The sequence below is a fragment of the Salmo trutta genome, chromosome 5 (genome assembly GCF_901001165.1).
Source record: "Salmo trutta chromosome 5, fSalTru1.1, whole genome shotgun sequence".
Classification (NCBI taxonomy): domain Eukaryota; kingdom Metazoa; phylum Chordata; class Actinopteri; order Salmoniformes; family Salmonidae; genus Salmo; species Salmo trutta.
This window is the reverse complement of record NC_042961.1, coordinates 30,844,144-30,862,457: the sequence shown is the minus strand read 5'-3', so window position 1 is coordinate 30,862,457 and position 18,314 is coordinate 30,844,144. Positions and strand designations below refer to the sequence as shown.

At 40.2% G+C, this 18,314-nt stretch overlaps 1 protein-coding gene across 4 annotated transcripts in view; it reads right to left on the bottom strand.

Annotated features, from left to right (window-relative positions):
• rassf4a (Ras association domain family member 4a) overlaps positions 1-18,314 on the bottom strand; it is a 90,067-nt gene that overhangs the window by 28,493 nt on the left and 43,260 nt on the right. For 2 of the 4 annotated variants that reach the window (XM_029753349.1, XM_029753352.1), the window contains exons 2-3: positions 10,946-11,009; positions 10,681-10,756 (exon numbers count right to left, since the gene is read on the bottom strand). In XM_029753349.1, coding sequence (XP_029609209.1) covers positions 10,681-10,756; positions 10,946-10,989 — 120 coding nt within the window. In that variant the 5' untranslated portion in view covers positions 10,990-11,009. Of the gene's footprint in view, positions 1-4,094; positions 4,184-10,680; positions 10,757-10,889; positions 11,010-18,314 lie in introns of those variants that run through there. The other 2 variants (XM_029753351.1, XM_029753353.1) reach the window with 2 other exon arrangements.

Sequence of the window (18,314 nt, the reverse complement as noted above, 5' to 3'; positions counted from 1 at the left end):
TGCAAAAAACCCCACTCCATAGCAGAGGAGCTGATACTGCCTGCAGCATTAGACATGGTCTCTGTCATGCTGGATGACGCAAGTGCTGCAAAAATAAAAACTATCCCTCTGTCCAATGACACTGTCGCCAGACGTATAAATGACATTGCTAACGATATTAAAGAACAGCTGGTAGATAAACTCAAAGACAAACGTTTTGCCTTACAGTTCGATGAAGCAACTGACAGCAACAAAGACTGTTTGTTTATCGCTTATGTACGTTTTGACATGACAAACTCCCTGTGTGAGGATCTACTTTTTTGTAAATATGTCAGAGACAGAGCCACAGCTGAAGAGCTATTCAAAATGCTGGACTGCTTCCTGACTGAGAATGGGCTAAAGTGGGAGAACTGCATTGGTGTTTGCAGTGATGGTGCACAGACCATGGCAGGGATGAGAAAAGGACTTCGGGCACTCATCAAGAAGGCCTCACCTAATGCTGAGTGGACACACTGTGTTATACACAGAAGTACTGGCATCAAGGCACCTTTCCTCTGAATTAAGTGAGGTTATGACTGACATTGTAGGTGTAGTCAATTTTATAAAGACCAGACCACTAAAAACAAGAGTCTTCTCTGCTATCTGTGAGGAGATGGGAGCTGAACATCAAGCTGTGCTGTTTCACAGTGAAGCAAGGTGGCTGTCACGAGGAAAAGTTTTGTCCCGAGTTTTTGAGCTCAGAGAGCAGATAAGAATGTTTTTGGAGCAGAAGCACAAGTATGACATCACAGAAAAATTTAGTGATGAGAACTTCCTGGCAAAACTGGCCTACCTGAGTGACATATTTGGAAAGCTAAATGAACTAAATCTACAGCTTCAAGGGAAAGATAAACACCTCCCTCAGGTCACAGACAAGATCAGCTCTTTCACTCGAAAGCTTGCAATGTGGGGCAGGCGACTTGATGAAGGAAATACTGATTCATTCCAGAACCTGCATGAATTTGTTGACACTACTGACTATGATGCCACCTCAGTGATTCCATATATTAAGGAGCATATTTCATCACTGATGGGATTCTTTAAAAAGTACTTCCCTGAAAACAGTTCCCAATATGACTGGGTGAGAGATCCTTTCAATGCACCAGCTCCAACTGGTTTCAGCTCTGCAGAGGAGGACCAGTTCATTGATATGACATCTGACTCCACATTGAGACTGAGGTTCACATCACAGACACTGAGTGAATTCTGGCTGAGTGTAGAGAGGCAGTATCCACTCTTAGGGCAGAGGGCCATGGGCATTCTTCTTCCTTTTGCAACATCTTATCTTTGTGAGACTGGCTTCTCTGCTGTTGCTGCACTGAAGACCAAGTACAGGTCCCAGCTAAACATTGAGCAGGAGCTGAGAGTTGCAGTATCATGCTTCAAACCCCGCTTCGAAAAGCTGTGCTCTGCAAAACGTGCTCATTGTAGCCATTAATCCTGACTTCCTCATTTTGATTAAAAAAAAATCAGCACAAATTGTTTTATTCATTTTTGTTTTATAGGTCAAAATGTTTCATATATTGTGCTCCTGAGTTAATGTTGCTGATCAATTTGAATTTATTATTATTTATTGATTATATTTAATTGTATTTTTCAGTATCAAATGGTCAAAAAATGTTTACAGTTTAAATAAGGGTTTAATTTTTTTTTACATTTCAGGCAAATTGATGCACTTGAAGTCTTTTCTGTTACAAACTAAAAAAAACAATGTTAATAAAGTTATTCTTTGTTGTAAGTTGATCTATATTTCTTTCTTTTTTTCTTTTTCTTTAATGTTAATAAGCATACAATGTTATGCAGAGGTGTACTTATAACAATTTTATAGACAAATGATACTATTTACAGTCGCGGCGGAGAGTTGGGGGGGCGCGAAATGTTTACTTCTTCCTAGGGGGGGCGTAACAGAAAATAATTGAGAAGCACTGGGTTAGACCCACAGAGAGAGAACTGCTCCTGAAAGTTACTAACGTTGGCCTTCCGGAAAGCCTGAGTGCACTTATTTCTCATTTGCCTGAACGAGAGCCAGTCAGCCTGAGTATGCGTGTGCCGAGCCTTTCGCCAAATGCAATTCTTGAGGTGGAGTAACTCTGCAAGATCACGGTCGAACCAGGGGCTGAACCTGTTTTTATGGGGGCGTGTTTGTTAACAATACCATTGAAAATATTAAAAAAGAAGATCCAAGCGTCTTCGACAGAGGGGATCAAGCTGATTCTATACAAATTTACAGAGGCCAGGTCATGAAGGAAGGCTTGCTTATTAAAGTTTTTTACCAAGCGTCTATGACAAATCAGGAATGGTCGTTTCACTGAGCAGCCATTACGAACACAGGCTGTAAAACAGTGATCACTAAGGTCATTACAGAAAACACCAGACTGATACCCATCAGGAAAATGTGTGACGATAACATCGAGGAGAGTAGCCTTATCTGGGTGTTTGGAGTCATACCTTGTGGGATTGGTAATAATCTGAGAAAGATTTAGGGAGTCCCATTGCTTTAGAATTTAGTCAGGTGGTTTAAGCATGTCCCAGTTTAGGTCACCTAGCAGGACAAATTCAGACCTAGTTTAAGGGGCCAGGAGAGAGCTTAGGGAAGGCAGGGTACAGGCCGGTGCTGATGGAGGACAATAAAACCTAGCAACAGTCAACAAAGAGCTATTTGAAGGTTTAATCCTTAAAACCAGCAAATCAAATTGTTTGGGGACAGACTTGCTGGAGACAACCGAGCACTGAAGGTGATCCTCGGTAAAGATTGCCACTCCCTAACGTTTTGAAGATCTGTCTTGCTGAAAAAGGTTATAACTAGAAAGGTTAACATCAGTATTCAAAACACTCTTCCTTAACCATGTCTCAGTAATGACCAACACATCTGGATTGGAGCTGTGAACCCACCCTTTCAATTGATCCATTTTAGGTAATAAGCTTCTAGAGTTAAAGTACAGAAAACCAATACTTTTACAAGAGCAGAAATCAGTGAAGCAGAAGTCAGAATTGGGGCTAGCAACAGTAGATGGGCCAAGGTGTACATGCACATTTCCAGATATCATCAACAGTAATATATTCAAGGCACAGCAGAGGACAGGGAGAGCTCTGCACTATTGATATATGACATTTGAATGTGCATTAGATGGCAACACAATCCTATTGTACAGCAACCAGCAGGGGTAGCTACAGCCATAAACTTCAGCTTGATGGATCTCTTCCATGCCTTGAACCTTCAGTGTGACAGTGGCTCTGACCAGAAACAACCCTTAATCCCTAGCCCTAGTCCTATAGCCCTAGCAATTACCTCTACCCCTCCTCCATTGCCAGCAAGCAAACCTTGGCATGGGATGTCATAATTACTGTAAAAGCAACACATGATGATCAAATGAATTAACAATATTTAATTACCTTCATAGCTTTAAAATAAGCTCAACCAGCATAAAGCTACCAGAACATGTAGTTAGAATGATAGAGAAGCTATGTATGCTACTTTCGCAACACTGCTCACACACTAAGTGGGTCTGATAATGCACAATGGGCATGTAGACAGACAGACAGACAGACAGACAGACAGACAGACAGACAGACAGACAGACAGACAGACAGACAGACAGACAGACAGACAGACAGACAGACAGACAGACAGACAGACAGACAGACAGACAGACAGACAGACAGACAGACAGACAGACAGACAGACAGACAGACAGACAGACAGACAGACAGGAAGTTAATTACTACTGTCAATATAAATGAGTCTACTGGTACTTTTACTACCATCAACAATGTATGTAGGGCAATATAACTACATCACCTGACAACTGTTCAGGTCATATGAGCTTAAAGTAACAATGCACCCATGCTCAATAACACACATGCACATGACGCATGCACTCACGGACCCACCCATGCATGCACGCTAACAAGCACGCACGCACACACACACACACACACACACACACACACACACACACACACACACACACACACACACACACACACACACACACACACACACACACACACACACACACACACACACACACACACACACACACACACACACACACACACACAAAAAACCGGTTTACCTGGCAAGGAATCCAACTACAGGTCCTTACAAAAATGATTTCAGTGTTTGAGACTGTGGCGAACCATGACTATTGGACGTACAGTGCCTTGAGAAAGTATTCTTATACCCGTATTCCACTTTTTGTTTGTGTGACAGCCTGAATTCAAAGTTCTGGCTGAGTGCCCCAGCCATAGCCTAGACTTGAGTCCCATGGAAAATCTGTGGAAAGACTTTCTGTTCACTGCCACTCCCTGGGGTGGCAGGTAGCCTAGTGGTTAGAGCATTGGGCCAGCAAACGAAAGGTTGCTGGATTGAATCCCTGAGCTGACAAGGTAAAAATCTGTTGTTCTGCCCCTGAACAAGGCAGTTAACCCACTGTTCCCCGGTAGGCTGTCAATGTAAATAAGAATGTGTTCTTAACTGACTTGCCTAGTTAAATAAAGGTTAAATAAAAAAATCCAACTCAACAGAGCTTGAAGAAATTTACATGGGAGAAAATCCCCAAATCCAGACATGCAAAGTGGACACAGGCATACATAAAATGACTCAAAGCTGTAATCACTGCCAAAGGTGCAAAGTATTTCATTTTTAATACATTTGCAAAAATGTCTAAAAACATGTTTTCACTTTGTTTTTAAGGGGTATTGCGTGTAGATGAGTGAGAAAAAAAATCTGTTTAATCAATTTTGAATTCAGGCTATAACACAACAAAATTTGGAATAAGTCAAGAGGTACTTTCTGGTATATCCAATTCATTATATCAAAATTCAAAAATCAAGAAAATAACTTATATTGTATAGTTGGACCATTCTAGTGCAGACTCTAATGCAGGAGAAGCAATGCTTTTTGATGACAACATCAAACAGGCTTGAGCCGTGCTTTGGGCTGCAACTCACACAGAGACAGCACACCACATGGTCGGCTCTACGGGGTGGCAAAGCTGCCCCCCCCCAGATATAATTTGTGCCCCCCCCACAGTTTTGCTTTTCCATAAACATAAGAAATAGTAGATGAATTACCCTTCCCGGTTTTGCCAATGTAGCGCTGCCAATCATGCCAGAAGGCGCAGAATGGGATAGAGGCTATGTCTCTGCCTATCCCAGTCTGCTGTCCCCACATGCTTCAAGATGGCCACTATTGTTCCTGTACCCATGAAAGCAAAGGTAACTGAACTAAATTACTATCGCATGTAGCACTCCCTTCTGTCATCGTGAAGTGCTCTGAGAGACTAGTCAGGGATCATATCACCTCTACCATACCTGTCACCCTAAGCCCACTTCAATTTGCTTACCGCCCCAATAGATCCACAGATATTGCAAACACCATCGCTCTGCACACTGCCCTATCCAATCTGGACAAGAGGAATACCTAGGTAAGAATGCTGTTCATTGACTATAGCACAGCATTCAACACCATAGTACTCTCCAAGCTCATCATTAAGCTTGAGGCCCTGGGTCTGAACCCTGCCTTTTGCAACTGGGTCCTGGACTTCCTGATGGGCCGCCCCCAGGTGGTGAAGGTAAGAAACAACACCTCCACTTCGCTTATCCTCAACACTTGGGTCCCACACGGGTGTGTGCTCAGCCCCCTCCTGTACTCCCTGTTTACCCATGACTGCGTGGCCAAGCACGCCTCCAACTCAATCATCAAGTTAGCAGATGACACAACAGTAGTAGGCTTGATTACCAACAATGACGAGACAGCCTACAGGGAGGAGGTAAGGGCTCTGGGAGTGTGGTTCCAGGAAAATAACCTCAGGAGGCTGAAGAAATTTGGCTTGGCACCAACATTTTGCATTACTCATCTCATATGTATATACTGTATTCTATTCTACTGTATATTAGTCTATGCCACTCTGACATTGCTCATCCATATATTTATATATTCTTAATTCCATTCCTTTACTTAGATTTGTGTGTATTAGGTATACAGTGAGGGAAAAAAGTATTTGATCCCCTGCTGATTTTGTACGTTTGCCCACTGACAAAGAAATGATCAGTCTATAATTTTAATGCTAGGTTTATTTGAACAGTGAGAGACAGAATAACAACAAAAAAATCCAGAAAAAGGCATGTCAAAAATGTTATAAATTGATTAGCATTTTAATGAGGGAAATAAGTATTTGACCCCCTTTCAATCACAAAGATTTTTGGCTCCCAGGTGTCTTTTATACAGGTAACGAGCTGAGATTAGGAGCACACTCTTAAAGGGAGTGCTCCTAATCTCAGTTTGTTACCTGTATAAAAAACACCCGTCCACAGAAGCAATCAATCAATCAGATTCCAAGAGAGAGGATCTTGTCAATGATCTCAAGTCAGCTGGGACCATAGTCACCAAGAAAACAATTGGTAACACACTACGCCGTGAAGGACTGAAATCCTGCAGTGCCCGCAAGGTCCCCCTGCTCAAGAAAGCACATATACATGCCCGTCTGAAGTTTGTCAATGAACATCTAAATGATTCAGAGGACAACTGGGTGAAAGTGTTGTGGTCAGATGAGACCAAAATGGAGCTCTTTGGCATCAACTCAACTCGCCGTGTTTGGAGGAGGAATGCTGCCTATGACCCCAAGAACACCATCCCCACCGTCAAACATGGAGGTGGAAACATTATGCTTTGGGGGTGTTTTTCTGCTAAGGGTACAGGACAACTTCACCGCATCAAAGGACGGGGCCATGTACCATCAAATCTTGGGTGAGAACCTCCTTCCCTCAGCCAGGGCATTGAAAATGGGTCGTGGATGGGTATTCTAACATGACAATGACCCAAAACACACGGCCAAGGCAACAAAGGAGTGGCTCAAGAAGAAGCACATTAAGTTCCTGGAGTGGCCTAGCCAGTCTCCATACCTTAATCCCATAGAAAATCTGTGGAGGGAGCTGAAGGTTCGAGTTGCCAAACGTCAGCCTCGAAACCTTAATGACTTGGAGAAGATCTGCAAAGAGGAGTGAGACAAAATCCCTCCTGAGATGTGTGGAAACCTGGTGGCCAACTACAAGAAACGTTTGACCTCTGTGATTGTCAACAAGGGTTTTGCCACCAAGTACTAAGTCATGTTTTGCAGAGTGGTCAAATACTTATTTCCCTCATTAAAATGCAAATCATTTTATAACATTTTTGACATGCGTTTTTCTGGATTTTTTTGTTTTTATTCTGTCTCTCACTCTCTCAATAAACCTACCAATAAAATGATAGACTGAACATTTCTTTGTCAGTGGGCAAACGTACAAAATCAGCAGGGGATCAAATATGTTTTTTCCCTCACTGTACCCACCCATCCCCCACGCCACCTGCTGACCAACAAGAAGCACCTTGGTTACCCCAGTCACTAGCACCTGACGACCTGTTGAATCTAACCAAAACTGAGCTATTGGAAGCAGAGTTTATTGTGGCTCACACATTCTTGCAAAGTGAAATCTCAACCACAGCCAGCAACAACAAATGGACCCCATTCAGTGTTCCTCAAAGATATGGCGGGCCTTTGTCAGCAATGCTGAATGTGCTGTTGGCACTGAAACAACATTTTGGGGGCATCTACAGCAATGTGCAAAAAAATCGTTCTCCACCCTGAAGAAAGTATTCAATAAACACAGACTCTGAACACAGAGCATGTTACAATGTTACAATCAATGAAAAGCCCAGCTTGTCCAGCTGACATTTGAGAGGGACCTGACAAGTATATTTTGGCAGGAAGGAGAATGGAATCAAAACTTCTCATGAGTATCAACACACCATCAAGGAGGCTGCAACTCTTCTAAATGGTAAGCTACATCCTTTATCGCCCTGGCATAATTTTTTCATTGGTTTTCCCTCGTGTAAGCCTGCTGGTGGTTTGGCAATTTTTTTTATGTAATGTATAGTTTAGGGCTATGCTTATGCATCGTTTCGATTTATCTTTGATTCTTAATGTCATTACTTGCTTTTGCGGGTCTAATTGCTATTGATAGATATACAGCTTTGCGTTATTTGATGGGTATAGGGACAATGACCAATGTACCTTAATTTGTTGTGCTCTAAGTTGAGCCCTTGATGTCCCCTCCAGTGGTGCTGAAATTGGTAGCGCATCAAACGTTATCCTTTCATTGCGCTGACTAGCGGTAGCCTTCTGTCCATGGTCGTGAATCGATGGTTGCATTGTGTGCTGTTTTAATGAGCACATCTTGGGCTACCAGTCTTTGTGAGGCTTCTCTTCAACATCGTGTGCTTTCTTGTGTGAAAAATTACAGTTGTTGTGTATGGCTGCATTTCAATGTATTTTTTTTTTTTAATGTTACAGTAGTAGGACCAATAATGTGTATAGCTTACTAAAGGAAGTAGGCAAACGTTCACTCAGTTATCATTAATTTGCATTACACATTAGTTGTGTGATAGTATTGACATCACTTTTACAGTAGCCTATGAAAATGGCACATAGCCTACTTTTTTGCCCCCTCCCTGCTCTCTTGCTATAGCGCATGTCTGTGTGAAACTCTTCCACACAGAAAATATTGCACACCTGGAGAAGTAGCGGCTTGGTTACGCTCATTGTGTAGTGTGACAAATTCAAAAGTAATGTAGCCTATAGTTGTAATTAAGTTTAACCTATGAAGCCTGTAAGAATCTTAAAGAATAAGAATGTTAAAGAATAAGTAGTCCATTTTGTCACGTCCTGACCCTTGTAAGCTGTCATTTTCTATAGTAGAGTAGGTCAGGGCGTGACAGGGGGTGTTTTTGGGTGGTTTTCTTATCTGTTTCTATGTTGTTTTTCTAGGTTTCTATTTCTATGTTGGGGTTGTTGGGATGATCTCCAATTAGAGGCAGCCGGTTCTCGTTGTCTCTAATTGGAGATCATATTTATGTAGGAGGTTTTTCCATTTGTGTTTGTGGGTTGTTAATTTTTGAGTAGTGTTATTTTCTCTGCGTCACGGTTTGTTGTTTTAAGTATTTTGGTGTATTGCAAATGTTTCAAGGAATAAATAAATATGTGGAACTACAACCATGCTGCGCGTTGGTCCGATCCTTTGAACAGCCGTGACACATTGACTCGAAAATAATAAGTCACTAGATCCCAATCATAACAATCCAAAAATGTAAACCATTTAGCAATTCCAACACGAAATGAGGAAGCCAGCAAATACTTCCCATTACAAACATCTTTTAGCACTGTCAGCACACAAAATAACCGGTGATTAAAACTTCTATGGGCTACGTGGGACGCTAGCGTCCCACCCGCGGTACACACTATCAACAGCCAGTGAAATATCAGGGCGTGAAATACAAAACAGCAAAAATCTCATCATTTCATTTTCTCAAACAATCAACTATTTTACACCATTTTAAAGATAAACTTCTCGTTAATCTAACCACATTGTCTGATTTCAAAAAAGCTTTACGGCAAAAGCATAAAATTTGATTATGTTAGGACATAAACTTCACAAGAAAAACCACACAGCCATTTTCCAAGCAAGGACATGCATCACAAAAAACAAAAATACAGCTAAAATATTCACTAACCTTTGATGATCTTCATCAGATGGCACTCATAGGACTTCATGTTACACAATACATGTGTAACATGATAAAGTTCATATTTATATCGATAAAGTTCATATTCATATTTACGAAAAGATAGTCAATTTGTGCCACAGTTTAGACTACCCATAGATCAGCTTTCTATCTCCCCCTTGTGATCGTGTGGTGCAATGACAGAATGCCACCATCTACCACTAGCGGTCGCAGCATAAGCTCATAACTTTTAAAGGAAGAACCACTGTACCTAGTCAGTTGCAAAACTGAATGCATTCAACCAACATGTGTCTTTCGCATTTAATCCAACCCCTCTGAATCAGAGACACTCATGGCTCATCCATCCATTGATCTATTAATTCACAGGAACTTCCTCCCGTCACTTCTCACACTACATACATGATAAATAAACATCACTTTAGCACATAGCTTCACTGCATCAGTTGGCTACACCACAAAAGCACAAACATTTACAGTAGAACTTCTTTGCTAAGCACCTCATCAAGACGTAATTTGTAAAAAAATAAATAAATAAAATGCCTTTGTTCATGTGTACTGCAAAGTTGTGGTGAATAGGTTTCTAACTATTGCATTGTAAATCAGTAGAGCTGTCAGTGAGTGTTTGTGTGTGTGTGTGTGGAGAAGTAATAGGTAAACTGGTTCCAGTTCAGTTGGATGTCTTCATACATTAATATGACCCCTTTAAGACGTTGTTATACCTGAAACCCCATATTGACACACACACACGCACGCACGCACGCACGCACGCACGCACGCACACACACACACACACACACACACACACACACACACACACACACACACACACACACACACACACACACACACACACACACACAGCTCTAGTGATTTACAATGCAATAGTTAGAAACATATTCACCACAACAAATGAACAAAGTATTTTATTTTTTTGCCTTTAGTCAGTCCTTATCAGCATGGGAGTGTAGATGAGACATACTGATTACCTACAGCAAGGTGAGTAAACTACTCCAGATAAAAGTGAAAGAGTTCCCACTACTACAGGTGACTGATGGACAGAGTAATTTAATGTACCAGACCAGTTTACGAAGGGCTCCTACCTCTCTGTGTCTGAGTTGGAAGCTCTTCCCCTCATGGTAACAGTTGTAGGTCCTGAGCAGAGACAATATGTCTGACCTGAATATCAACACAACACCAGAGAGACAGACAGGGTTAATGTAGGTATTAATGCATTCCACTCCTGGTAAATTAACATTGGATAAGTAAGAAGCTCTGTATACGTTAGTTCATTTTAAAAAAAACTACATACATGTGGTCCTACGTAATCTGAGGTCATATGCAGGACAGAAACACAGCAGGACTCACTTTGGGATAAACTTCTCCTCATCCAGCTTCACATAGTCAGCCATTCTGAGATACACTCATACAGCTGAGAGAGAGAGAGAGAGAGAGATTTATGTTAACTAAACAACACAATAATTCGGGACGTAACCAGAGCCTTCTGTTCTATGGAGATGTTGTAGGGGGAAAAGTATACACTCTGTACAATATACACACTGTAACAACATGAATGTAGTTACTAACATTTTCATAAACATCAACTCAATTTCAGAGCACATACAGTAGTAACGTGTTGAATATGAATTACACTAACACTTTCATCTGTACAATCTACAGACTAAAAGTGTATTACAGGAGCCTGGAGGCAACACTCCTTTCACTTTATCGTGCTAGATTTCAAGATGGTCATGGTATGGAACTTAGGAACTTATTTTTCTATTTTCCCAGGGAAGTACCTAGCTCTCAATGGGGAAAGAATAGGGAATAGCTGCATGTAAATACCTGTCTGGACTAAATCATGTATGGGGTGTGTGTGTGTGTGTGTGTGTGTGTGTGTGTGTGTGTGTGTGTGTGTGTGTGTGTGTGTGTGTGTGTGTGTGTGTGTGTGTGTGTGTGTGTGTGTGTGTGTGTGTGTGTGTGTGTGAGAGAGCATGAGAAAGAGAGCCCAGCTAGCACATTTGGTTCGTTGGCAGTTGTGGAACTTCGGTAAAACGGAACGTTTTTAAACGTTCTGAGAATGTACATTTTTAGGTTGCAGGGAGTTTCTGAGTACGTTTTACTATGGTTCCCTGAATGTTTTCCTGGGAGGTTTTGTTTGTTTGTTTGTTTGGAATTGTTTGGATGGCAGGCCGGCTGTCCACATGTTGCGGATGCGTGGAAGAGGCTAAGCCACAAAGTCAAGAGCAATAGCATGGGCACACAGTGGATGTAAAGAGGCAAGGGAAAGTGCTAAAAGACAGAGAAGGTTGTATGGTGTGGAGATGGATAGAGAGGAGAAAGAGGAGTTGAGTTCCTTAGGAGACGGTGGTGCGAGGGTGAGTGGCCTCAAGTGCAAGCGGGGTGAGCAGTATTTCAGTAGAATTGGATGAGAGTGAGGATGAATTGTGTGGGGAGGAAGGTGTGGTGAAGCCTTCTGAGCCTGACCCTCGCAATGGTGGTCATGAAGCAGGCATAAGATTATATTTTTCCATCTGATTGACACTGCTGTCCTCAATGGCCACATTGTTCACCGCCAGCTCACAAGTGAGATGATTACTGAACAAGGATTTTTGTAATTGGACGTACAGTTCACATACAAATCAAATACAGTTCCATTAACTCCAAACCTCATGCACCCACCTCCCCACTCCCTTATCATCCTCTCCACTACCTCATCCTCCCCACTCTCTCTCCAAACAGTATGTTGCTTGCATACAAAAGCTGGCCTCAATCTTCGTCATGAAAGATGTTCAGTTCGAGTTAAGATGTTCGCAAATTATCTTCAATAATGTTTGTGTGTGTGGTTTCTGAAAGTATAGATTAAAGAGGAATTATTAGTAATTAGAATACAATACAAGGATAAACCAATAAAATAATGTTACAATGAAGTAACATAATAACACTGCTATAAAAATAATGAGTTGCAATTGTAACAGTGTAGGTTCCGTCCCTCTCTTCGCCCCAACCCGGGCTTGAACCAGGGACCCTTGCACACATCAACAACTGACACCCCACGAAGCATCGTTACCCATCGCGCCACAAAAGCCGCGGCCCTTGCAACGCAAGGGGAAACCCTACTTCAAGTCTCAGAGCGAGTGACGTCACTGATTGAAATACTATTAGCGCGCACCACCGCTAACTAACTAGCCATTTCACATCGGTTACACAATGACAAGATGACAATTATGAATGATATACACAAGAAACAGTAACAGAAGTGCTCCACAAGAAGGCAGGGCAGAGCAGAGCTATGCTAAACACACCAAATGAATACACAGGCCAATGCAATGGTCATACTCTTGTCTCATTCTTGACTCGGGCGAGACCGAGTCAAGACTGAGGCCAGTAGGGGGACAAGGGGTCTGAGACTGAGTCAAGACCGAGACCAGAAAAATGCGAGTCCAATTCAAGACAATGATTGCAATTTTGTCAAATCCCCACATAATAAGAGTTTAAAATATTCCTTTTTTGAGATATGGATTCTTTAGACATTCAAAATAGTGAAAGAATGCATGCTGAGGGACTAACCCAAACACAGTGGGAAACAATGGGCCTTCTACAATAATTATTTTTAATGATGTTCTGATTTCATCTCTTCAGTTTTTGTTAGAAAGGTAAGGGTTAACACTGAAGCGAAAACAAGATCCAATCAGGGTTTTTCTTTGCTGGTCACTTGGGAGATAAATCTAGCTACCTAAATCAGCCATTGGCTAGGCCATCAGAAGCTAGATTAAGGCATCTGTCATACAACTGTATTAGGGCAAAATTTGGGAGTGGCAGTGGAATCAACCAATCACATTTTGACTTAATGGGTGGGACCGTTTTTACAAAAACCTATGGAAATAAGGCAGAAATGTCCTATTAACCTCTGAATTTTACAAAACCTTTGAAGAAATAGCACCTTTTTTACTTGAAACCTTTAAGGAGGCTATAAAGAAGGGAGAACTACCTTCCTCTCTGAAGCAAGGGGTTATTACTCTTATACCTAAACCACACAAGGATCTCTTAAATATTGATAATTGGCGTCCAATCACACTCCTAAATAACGACTACAAAATTAAAGCCTTAATCTTTGCAAAAAGGTTAAAGTCTTGCTTAAATGATCTGATTGATGAATGTCAATCAGGGCTTATGAAAGGGCGCCATATATCTAATAATCTGAAGCTGGTGTTAGACTTGGTTGAGTATTGTGATCTATTAGACTTACCTGTTATCCTATTTTTGGATTTTCAGAAGATTGATACAGTAAGTTACAATTTTATCTTTGATTGTCTTAAGCATTTGAAATGTGGTCGTTTTTTTGTTGATGCTATTAGAACACTGTATAATGGTGGCAATAGCTGTATCAAACTCTGTCATGGAACATCCTCAAGGTTTAACATTTACAAAGGAATACGACAAGGTTGTCCTATTTCACCTTTTTTATTTTTGTTAGTACTCAAATGAAATGCTCATTAGTTCATAAAAGTCAATTTGAAGGCATTACATTCCAGGCCAGAGAGATCAAGATATCCCAACTGGCGGATGACACCTCACTTTTTTTGAAAAATGTGTCTAAAGCTAGATTAGCATTGGATATCGTGAAGCAGTTCTTCAAAATCTCAGGTTTGGCATTACATTTTTACAAATGTGAGATGTTTGGTTCGAAAGGAGCTGTCAATCCAGCAGATTGTAACATCTCTGAAAAAGATACTGTAACCTACCTCGGTGTAAAGATCACCAAAAAATCTTAAGGCTATGAATGATCTTAATTTGAACCCTGTAACTGAATCTGTCCCAAAAAAATTATCCTCATGGTTAGGGAGGGATTTAAATCTTTACATTTACATTTTAGTCATTTAGCAGACGCTCTTATCCAGAGCGACTTACAGTAGTGAATGCATACATTTCATTAAAAAAAATTCCGTACAAGGAAGGGTGCTTTTATCCAAAGCTGAGGGGCTATCTCGTGCATCCTATCTTTTTTCATCTATTGATATTCCCAAATCCACTTGCTGTACCTTAGATAGGCTTTTGTACAACTTCATATGGAAAAACAAGCCACATATGATAAAAAGAGATGTTATCACCAACAGGGTTTGTGATGGCGGTCTAAATGTCTTAGATTTCACTCTCTTCAATCAGATATCAAAGGTCAACTAGATGAAAAAATACATAAAAAATTCTCATAGTTTCTGGAATATTATACCTAATTTTGTTTTTCAGAAGCTCGGAGGGCTTAATTTTTTACTACAATGTCCATATATTGTGGGTAAACTTCCTGTGAAATTGGCAGATTTTCACAAGCAGGCTTTAATGTGCTGGGCTTTGTTGTATAAACACAACTTTTCACCTCATAAATGTTTTATATGGAACAATGGGTCGATATTAGAAACAAGATGTTATTTAACCATAAATGGTTCCAGAAAAATATTGTCCTTGTCAGCCAATTAGTTAATATTAGTGGGAATCCGTTTACACAGAGAGAATTTATGGAAAGATACAACTTTGAGGTTTCAAGTAAGGAATATGACACTGTTATTAAAGCTATACCTAGTGGGATAAAAACTTTACTTCAGAATAATGCATATTTTGGAATATCTCCGATTGTAAGCGATATTCAGGTGAATGGCATTGGTCTACTAGATACGAAATTCAACAATCGTTTATTAAGGGATATTTTCTACAGGAAGTCTATTCCTGGCTCACTCCACACAAATTTATGGTGACCAATAAAGTAAAGGAGATCTCCTTTAAGATAATCCATAGATTCTATCCGTGTAATAGCTTGATTTCTAAATATATACTTCATGTTACCAGTAAATGCTCTTTTTTGTGAACTAGAAACTGAATCTATTGAACACTTATTCTGTAATTGTTTATATAGTGAAGTGTTCTGGACTGATGTAAAAATATATATTTGTATAGCCTCAAATTGCATACAACCATTGACATTTTTTAAAAGTTTGACATATTTTTTAAAAGTTTGACATATTATTTTACTACACTGATTCCACAATTGAACGTATGTTATAAATCTCTTTATTTTATTAGGAAAATATTTCATACACAAATCAAAATTTATGAAGAAAAAGCCCCTTTTCTTAATTTTTTTTAATCTGATTTGGAAAACTATTTAGAGTCTTTAAAACGTATACAAAACAAAATGTCAATTTTTTTTATATGATTTGATATAATGTGGAATAGTTTTTTCTCTCATTTCTTTGGAATCCCTCTGGCTATGTTTATGTTTTGCATGTTACTGTTAAAATAATAAACAAAATATATAAAAAATTTTAAAAGGCAGAAATTTCCGCAGTAGCGAGCAATAGTTTTCCCACGGTCTTGCTGGCTAGCTTTTGTTGTTGGCTAGTTTGCAACTGCTGCAGCAGGTGTTATCAATGAGGATGTTGTTGCTAATATGTTAGCTTCTCCCTTTTCAATAATAACTTTCAACAAGAAGTTAAGTTTCAAATGATCATCATCTGGTGAGTGGAACTGCGTTTTTTATTGCAGCGCGCTTGCTGTTAGCCATCTCGTTGAAAATAATTTATGAGTGTGAAACCTTGTTCCATTTAAAGTGGAACTGACAGCATTTTAGCAACATGAAATCTTATTAAAATCTGTTCGTATACACCCCCAGGAAGAATATGACACTTAAAAAAATATTTTCTGACAATTGACCACTTAAATGGTCATTTTCACTTTTTCATAAATTCTTAGAATGTTTGGGAATTAAGAATACTAAGGCATTTGTGAAAACGGGAGTCCTCTTACATTTGGGAACTTTACAGTTCGATCGTTCAAACAACCATGAAAAGCTATGCACATCAACAACTAATGCTAGCCAGAGCAAGATGAGCTAAAATCTAGCGAAGGCACATTAGATAAACCCTCTCAAACTTTTTCAGCTAGTTGGCCATCAAAATTGCACTGATAAACGATGCGGAATTGTAGCCTCCTCGTCCTTCTGCAGCTTGCCTGCCAGTGCATGCTTGTCCAAACCAAGCACCCAAGCTAACCGGCTAAATTTGGCTAGCTTGCTAGCTAGCTTCTTCCAGACACAAATAAGAGAACACCTCACTTTGACTATTTTACTCGCCGTATCAGGGCTAGTTAGACTGTTTACATGTTATCTAGAGAATTCTTGACAAACTATTACTTTTTGTGTCTATGTTTACTGACACCGGTCATATTCAACTGATGTTGCGCGTTCGTAAATTCATCAGTTGTTCTGCGCTCCGGCACACTCTGTCGAGAGGGTTATGAAATCGGAGTAGATAGCCAGAGTGAATTTGCGAACGCAAGAGATATGCTAACTGAATAATAGTCATTCAAGTTCTTGCTAGATAACCAAATGACACCTGCATCTCTAGCTGTGTATAGCTACTGAAAAACGATATGAGGGGGAAAATTCTGTCACTAACCCACTCCTCCAATGGCATGACATGACATTCTCCTAGCAGCTAGCTATCGAGCTAATGTTAGGCTCCGTGTTTTAGCTTGCTACATAAATAGATACGCTATTCCCCAACTGGGGTACACGTACTACATGCAATGCCGTCGGGGGTACGCCAAATAAAAATGTGATTCACATTTTCAAACAGTCCATTTAGATTTTCCACCGGGGCTATACATTTGGGTGTTGTTTTTTTCTTGTCTGAGTAGCCTCGTTTCACTGCCAAAAATAAAATTAAACCATCTAGTGTTCAGCGAAATAACAACACAATGTCAAATACAGGTAGCTTAGTCAAATAATTAACATACAATCACATTAACCATTACTCTCTCGCTGGAATTCCACTAACGGTTCGTATATAGCCAAACCAACAATGCCTTAGTGTACGTCATGGAATGTTGAGTCAAATATCTATTTTTAAAACCTTATGAAGTTGGTTTTGTAGCATAAACCAACTTTTATAGTTTTGACTGATAATATGATTGTCTGTTTGTTTCATATCTGCAAAGTAGTTAAAATGCTGTCAGTTCCACTTTAAACTTTAGGTCACAAGTTAATTTGTGTGCTAAACATGACTTTTTTGCAATGGGAAGTAATAGTTCTACATCTCAATTTGGAAATGCTTAATGGATGTGTTTTGTATTATTTAGATTGGGACATACTGGCTTATTATGTCCGAGTTCATGGACTGCTTATCCTTTAACATCATATTGTTTGTGGCTGCTGTCTTTCCATCAGCCCTATGCAGTTGTGTAGTAGTGCCTGGAGAGTGGGTATACTCGAATGTTGCCAAAAAGTTCCCAAATGGCCCGTCCAGCGAAGGAATGGCACCATGTGTGAAAAATCCTGTTTTCCTGTTTTTTTTTAAATTAGTTTTCCTATAGATTTATCAGATTTTCACTCTCAAAATCACACCTTTTTTTAATATAATTTGTATTTTATTTTTTATGGTAAAAGTCCACAACAATGCTTAAACCACATCAATCTGATTGGGTGGGCCTGTCAGGGCTTGGCTCCCCAGTGGGTGGGCCCCTGTCAGTGCATGATGACAATTGCACATCACAAATAGCCTACTAACCAACAGTTCGGACAAAACATTGTCAATACCTGGTTTGCATACCCAATGTTGCCTTTGTTACTGGTAGATATCATGAATTGTAACATCTTCCCTACCCCACAGGCTACTGATATCATTCTTCTGTGAGCTGCTCCATGCCAAAACCAGTTGAGAGCTGCACACTCTTGCTGCCTGCAGAT